The sequence below is a fragment of the Watersipora subatra genome, chromosome 5 (assembly GCF_963576615.1).
Source record: "Watersipora subatra chromosome 5, tzWatSuba1.1, whole genome shotgun sequence".
In the NCBI taxonomy this organism is placed as follows: Eukaryota; Metazoa; Bryozoa; class Gymnolaemata; order Cheilostomatida; family Watersiporidae; genus Watersipora; species Watersipora subatra.
In genome coordinates this window covers 59357181-59365286 of record NC_088712.1, presented here as the reverse complement: position 1 = coordinate 59365286, position 8106 = coordinate 59357181, and the positions used below count along the sequence as shown (strand labels likewise).

General features: G+C 32.1%; 1 protein-coding gene across 1 annotated transcript; it reads left to right on the top strand.

The window, feature by feature from the left end:
- The first annotated feature begins 5609 nt into the window (after window positions 1–5609).
- On the top strand, window positions 5610–7853 carry LOC137396898 (ectin-like). The gene is made up of 5 exons (XM_068083199.1): window positions 5610–5634; window positions 5980–6021; window positions 6401–6616; window positions 7297–7452; window positions 7717–7853. Exons 1-5 carry the CDS (start codon window positions 5631–5633, stop codon window positions 7731–7733), a joined length of 435 nt encoding a protein of 144 aa, XP_067939300.1. The 5' UTR covers window positions 5610–5630; the 3' UTR covers window positions 7734–7853.
- The last annotated feature ends 253 nt before the right edge of the window (window positions 7854–8106 follow it).

Below are 8106 nucleotides of genomic sequence, written 5' to 3'. Positions count from 1 at the left end.
CGAATAGTATTCTCACAGCAAAAGCCTTTACACAAATTTAGTGAAATGAAATGGTGTTGAATGCGTTGGGAATTTACTATTTCTAAGGTTTGGAGTGAAAGCAACTCTGAACCTATTTGAAACACAGAAGCGCAGTGAATGGTGTTTTGCTCTAACTCCTGTTCACTATATCCCTTCCCTATATATGACCAGTAGTAAACTAGGCCATGCTCAACCGCTATGCAGCTGTATAGCAAACAGAGTCACCTGGATTTCAATACATGATTAAATTAAATTTTTCATGCTACCCATTATATCCAATTTAATTAACAAATAAACTATATATTAATATTTCATTAATCAGTTATCAGTGTCTTACAGTTATCTTAAAGCCAATTTGCGCTAAATCCTTGTTCAGGCCAATGGTTATTTACTTCCTGTAACCGCAATAGCGTACATAAATTCAGCTCACACCTGCCTGCTACAAACATTTATCAAAATAGCTTCAGGACATTATATCTCACTTAAATGACTAACTAATGAGCCATATTTAACTACAAACATCTCAAGAGGAAGTCGATTTGTAATAGAAAACTTTGAATAAAAACATTTGTCCAAATTGTAAACCTCTAAATGAGTTGTGATGCCATTGCAAGCGTTCTCAGAATAGCTTTTCTATGACATAACAGGTTATTAACTAATGTGTTATTACACAATTTATAATAATTTATGGAACACTTACTAACATATTTGTGATAAACATGACAGAGTAATAGTATTGTTTTTGTTTAAAGTTTGTGAACCCTTTAGTGGAAGACATCAGAAATCTACCATAGCAGCAAATATCTGACCCTCAGATATTTCTGTTATGGTTAATTTTTGCTGTCTCGGAAATACATGAAAATTTGAGGCAATGCTGACTCACTTATCCTTCTTATCCTTGTTATCTTTGTTATCGTGGTTATTTTTGTTATCGTAGTTTATGAAGAGCTATGATCAGACTTCTAAACTGTATATGTATGGCTTTTAGCATGTTTTTCATCAATCTGTTTCCATACACATAATTAATATGCTGAAACACCGTCAATATGTCTATAGTTGATAATAACTAGAGCTGGTCGGCCCACAACTGAAGAATCATGTTTACATGCCAAGGATGGCGACCATCACCAAGTAGGGTTCCGTTGCCCGGTGGAAGCTAATATTCCCTCATAAGCTGTTCAACTTTTTAAATAAGTTTTGCATCAAAAGTGTTGATCAGAATATCACTCTTATCAACAACAAGTTGTGATTTTTAGTCGATAAATCACAGTTCAAATCAAAATTGCAACAAGCAGCATAAAATTTATGTAAATATTTCTTTTGCCGAAAAAAATGAATTTTAATTTACTACATCAAAGGTTCATGAAACAGTTGTGTATTAATAAGTATGGAAGCCAATAAAAATTTACAATAAAACATAGAATAAATGAAAAATATATATAAACTACTGGAACAAACGGAACAATATTCATTGCGCTTATATAAAACTGTTTGCTCCAACATTCGGTGGCTATGGCACACAACACTATAAGCGAAATGGATCAATTTTTTACATTGAGGTTTGACTGTAGTCATTTATCAGAAGCTGTCTTGATCTAGCTGACATGGTTCAACAGGTTCATTGACATTCTTTGAAAATTCTTTGACAAAGGGAAACTATAAAATTACTTGAAACATGAAAATACGGTGGATATTACACAGACAGATCACTGTGATGATGGGTTTGCTACTGTTCGTATTGGAGCTGGTTTGAGTTGTAATGTTTGGGATGTTATTGATATTATTGTTAGGGATCATTAGACGCTTTATCCAAGCACTTATCTTGTTTGAAAAAAATATATGGCTGTATAAAACGATAGTACTGTGTAATGTTCATGTAACGATACCTTGACTTGTGTGTCATAAATTCAGTGGCAAAGCTTGACTTCCATACAAAAACTGGAAATTAAAATATTAAAATTATTTTGCAACCTTGTTTTGGAGAGCAAAGCAACTTAGATGGAAGGCTTTTCACTTGAGTGAACCTGATGAGCAAGTAATAAATCACGAGCTCTTGTTTGCAATGTAATTTTTTTTCAGAGACATGAGGCATTATTTGTCACTTTAAGTGACATCTGTTTAAAATGAAAAAAGAGGTGTCTGTTTTCATCCATTTTGTGTTTTGATAATTTCAAAATTGTTAAAATACATAATTTAAAGACTTTCAGCATTGTATATATGCTCTAAAGCTAATCAGTGAAGATCACATGGATGAGATATATTTTCGCCGGTTTATGCGTATGCCTAATGTAGTTACATCATTTAAAGCACTCGCTATGACTGTTTATATAAACATTTAAATGAATTTCCATGAACTTTTTTGAACACGCTGTCAAACAAAGTTCAGAGCTCTACAACTATCTGAGTGATATATCATAATAACATGGTTTGAGAAACAGGACATTCCACATGCCCTAACACAGCCATGATGAAATACTGGTGCTTGATTCAATTCCAGGTATTTTTTGTATTTATCAAGTCAGACTTTTGAATATCATTTTTAGATATTTTTGCCACTGATGTAAATTTTTCTTTGCAAATTAATCTTTTACAAATAGGCTTTAGATTTAAAAGTTCATAGACAGTTTTTCACGGCTCACTTGTCAGACAGTCGAAAAATGAGCAATTTGTAAAATACACATTGCAATAATAATAAAAATAATAAGAATAATTTGTGGCAGGTGAAGAAAAGAGTCCAAAACTGTCAAATAACTTGGTGCAGTTCTGAAAAAATATTATGTCACTTTTCCAAAATGTGTCACATGTCTTATTTATATTAAAGTTCTCTTCCAGCATTATTCTTTTCTTTTGACCTTCCAATTTCTTCCATCTTGTATAAGTTTTGCTTATTATCAACCAAAACTGTTATAGTCATAGTATTACTGCTTCTTTCTGTCAAGATAAAGACAAAAAGTTGGTTTTTATGCAAGAGCACATGTAAATAGCTAACCATTTTTAAAATAGATGCATACACATGTATTCTTCTTATATCTATTGTAACAATTAAACTTATTTTCTGAAAATCAGCAGTTGAAACAAAAGATATTACGTTAAGCTTCTCGTACAGGACCTTATAATATTTATTCTTTTTATCAGAGCTTTTAAGGCTGATTCTCGCTATATGGTCGTATATCGGTGCTAATCCCACATTACGTAAGTTGTTTTTAATAAAATTGTTCACACTATCACAAACATATTCGTGTATACATCGACAAATGAGTTTTAACATAGTGTTCTCATTACACGATACAGTCGCTCATATGATGTAATACTAGTACCACAGCAACTATCACGAAGGGTTCTACAGATTAATCAATCTGCTGATACAATCCCTGAAGTGGTGCACAGACTGTCAGTGGTGTACATAGAAATATCGAGAAAGTTTGGCAACTGTAATGTTTCAGGGCATATTCTCATTGCATCAATGATGCCATCAGTTTACAGTGCGCATAGTCGACGAATGACTGCTGAGAGGACAACTCCGACATACAGTGGTACAGCGTGAACCAGTCTTTAACTTAACAACATGAAACTGACAGTGTAACGTGTTATTAAGGGTACTACAGATTAAGTGATCTGATGATGCAATCGCTGTGATGCACATTGCACAGACTGTTAGTGATGTACATAGAAATATGTACATGAATATGCCTTCTTTAGAAAGGCTAGACATCTCCAGGAAGGCCAGTCCCCTCTTCCTAGAATAGCTTACACCTTTTAGGAAGACTCCTCCTTCTATAAGAAGGCTTACCTCTCTAGTAAAGCGTACACTCCTATTGCAAGGCGTACATTCCTATAGCAAAGCGCGCTCCTATTGGAATGCGTACCTTTACTAAGGTGTACCCCTTTTAGAACAACTTACTACATTTAGCGAGACTTATCCCCTCTAACAAGGCTTATCTCCTTTAGAAAGGATTATTTCCTCTAGGAAAGCTAGAGAACCAAGCAAGTTCTTGTTCTTCCCAGAATTGTATACATGAACCTGTATTAAGTAGCCCCAGTTGACCAGCCACTAACTTAGTTACCAAAAGTGATATTTAATATCTAAACAGAATAAATTAAATAGTCGCATTATAAAACACTTAACAAGTGATATCTGGAAATCATTAGCAATTAGCATTTAATTCAGCTTGGAAGGTTTGTCAAGAGGTTAACAATAATCTTGACAAAAACAATTAATATCTATTTTATAGTAATATTATAACTATGTATGCAATAGCTGCAAATGTTTTCAACAATAACCATAAATGGTTTATTGAAAGAACTTAACCATGTTTATGCAAATAGGACATCATGGTATACGGCTTGTATCTACTTAGAGCAGATATGTAAATATGTGGTTAGAATTCGCATTGGTAGAGTTTAAATTAGGTTAATATATAATACAAAAGATATATAATACATAATGTAATACATTGTACATATATAATACATCATAAATAATATAATACATAGTATATATAATATATAATGTAATATAATACATAATATATATAATGTATAATGTAATATAATACATGAGAGATATAATACGTCATACATGTTATAATACATAGAGCCTAATATCATTGTTTACTGAAAAAATATGGTATAATGTATCATTTGCCAAATCCCGTTGCAATTGAAAGCTGACTTTCTGCCATGAAACAACTAAGTTGTCTCACAGACTTTAAGAAAGTCAATGTGCAGACACCAGGGTGCTCAAGTGAGTAAATATGTATATATACACACGCACGCGCGCACACACACACTCATATATATATATATATATATATATATATATATATATATATATATATATATATATATATATATATATATATATATATACATACATATGTACATATATATATATATATATATGTACATATATATATATATATATACATATATATATATATATATATATATATATATATATATATATATATATATATATATAAATATATATAAATATATATACATGTATATATATATATATATATATATGTATGTATGTATTATATGTATATCTTTTTGAATTCTTCTCTATCCTTTTATATCATGAATGTATTGATCAGAGTGTAGAACTACAAGCTTAAGAAGCTTTCAAAATTAACAGCTTTTTCCTCTAATCGAATATTGGTATAACGTGTGAGATCGACAATTAATTATACAGATACTTATAAAGAGTGCAATTGTTATTGTTACTATAGTTATTGTGGAAAGTAAACTAATGAGTTTGACTAAAATTTGGTTTTGATATAAATAATAAATTAACTGCCAGCGATCACAAATAGAGGATTATATTTTAATAATTTCACTTACGGATGCCGCTACCGTACTTGTACCTTGATGGTTCAGCAACTCCCTTGCCACACCTTCTCCCTCACCCCACCTTTTTCGTTATTTACATCAAATATGAATCTAGCACTGAAGTAATTTCTATTCTTGGACTTCCTTGTTTCATTTATTGAGATTGATGAAGTGACACGGACAGACAGGTGCTCTTTCTGGTTTACTATAAATACAGCTGTATGGAGAGGTGAAGTCATATTTGGTTTTATACTCAGATCAGATACTACACAAACATGGGTGAGTAAAACTAAATGTTTTTGTCAATAAAATTCGCAACATAAACTTATAAGGATGAAAAGTGGGCTATTATTCTTTTCGGTTTTCAGTTAATATCGATTAATTTACAAGCACCAAAAGTTTTATTTGGTACCTTCACGAATGTTTACAAGTTAAACTTTTCATATTTTTATGCTTTAATATCATTTTAAATGCAAAATCTATAAACAGTTAATAAATATAATTATCACCTTTCAAAACTGTTCGTGTTTAGTTTGTTTCATTTTTGTTTAAATGTAGACGAGATAAAATCCAAAAAAACTTAAGAGTTGTTAGCTTTCCTTACTCTTGTTCTTTTTGTTTTAGATTCCAAGCTGCTGGCTATCCTTCTTCTTGTTGGAGTTGTTGGTAAGTGTATAATTTACTTCAATTTTGGCAACTACTAATGTTTATTTCATACATTTTAGAGTTGAAATACACCGCGCAATCACAGTTTAGTGGTAACCTAAAAGTTCCTTTTTTTATTAAAATTCTCAAAGAAGTTCATGTCGATAAACAGTAATAACATATCTTATCGTTAAAATACATCAAGATTTCTTTATCTCATTAATAAGGTAACAAATTAACTTTTGCATGACATGCTTAAAGCAGTTGCTTTCAAAGACTAACAGCTGTCAGAAGTCATTCTTGTTTGGAATCAAATTGCTCCTGATAAAAGTTGGTGTTTATGATTGATGTGACGAGCTATGAATTAGACTTGGTTTAGCATGGTAACTTTCTATTTAAGGAATGATCAATGCTAGTTATCCACCCCACCACCGCTATGGATACTGGTCACCTTGGTCAAGGTGGGCGCAGTGTAATGTACCGTGTGGAGGTGGTACCCAGAGCAGATCAAGGCACTGCAGATTTGATGGAAACGGTTCTCATGGAAGCTACAGATGCACTGCAGACCAAAGTCCACAGATTCAGAGGAGAGAGTGCAACACTCACTGCTGCCCTGGTGAGCACAATTACTCATTTTCCATTTAAGCGAAATATAACATAAATTTATGTCTGTACGTTTAAGTACCTTGATAGAATTTTAATCATATTTTTGTTATTAAATTAATCAACCAATGAGATCTTAAGGTAATTATATAGGTCTTGAAATAGATGAAGTGCATTTCAGCATAACATCTGTTTTGGCTGATATAGGCAAGATAACATATATATCCTTAATAATGTTTAAAATATGTCATTTTATTTTTTGTCATGGCATACAAATTTAAGCGTTGTAAATTTTTCACTACTTTAATGAGCTGCTATGGTTCAATAGTTTGTGTGTCAGTAGGTCAGTGGTTCGAATCCCAGAAGGATCATTGGTTGTGTTAGGGAGGACATTCAGCCAAAATTGCTTCTGTAACAAATCCTATGTGAAAATAGTCACAATATATTATGTACCGGAATATACCAATTGCAGTAATGACCCCAAATGAGAAATGTAGAACAAAAGAAAAGGTTTTTGACCATTTTAAAAACGCAGTAGAAATAATAATGTAGCATTTTAATATCATAATCATAGAACAACAATTATAAAAATATGATTTCATATTTGACACAATGTCATTTTATCAGCTTCTTAAATCCATCCTATCTTGTAAGAAGCTAAGAGATGCTTGAAGCTAACTGTGTCCATTTTAGTTGATGGAAACTGGTCTGGATGGAGTAGCTGGTCGTATGTCCACGGGTCACAGCAGCATAAGTACTATCTTCAAGAACGAACCAGAACATGCACCAACCCTCCACCATCCTGTGGTGGAAGACCCTGCTATGGAGATTCTCGACAGACCAGAAAAAGTAAGTACCTGCTTATACTTGTCAAATTAAATTATTTGTTGAAAATTAAACTAGAGTAATAATGAAAAAGTAAGTTCATGTTAACTGTTTGTCAGGTGGAAATATGGAGAACCTTCTGGGTTCCTCTCTATTTATTGGTTGTTTTCTTGTATTGCTGTGAAGGTAAATATAATAGATACTCGCAAATGCTAGAATTCAGTGATATAATACAAGTACTCCTGACTTTCAACATAATCTGACCAGATGCTGTTATTTTTGTTTTAGCCTACGGACAATACTAAGATTGAAAAGAGTGAGGAACCACAAAGTGAAACCTTTATAACCTAAATGAATATTATTGGTTTTGTTTATTGTTATTTTTAACTCAATAATAATTAAATAAATGCATATTAAATACATAACCAGTTTAGTTACGATTACACTGAATGGTTGTTAATAGCATTCTGTAGAGCTTGGTCTGCTAAAAACATAGCTCGCGCTGACAACTTACAAAGATTCAGCTTTTTTTGAAAGTCAGTCCGAAGGCACCGAACCAATTATGCTAGTTTTATGAAAGTCTTGCTATAATGATTTCATCGACCCTTGTGTCTTTGAAATAAATGTATAAAGAGTTGTTTTAGATGTCTATGTAGCTACAAGAAACTTAGTTGCGAT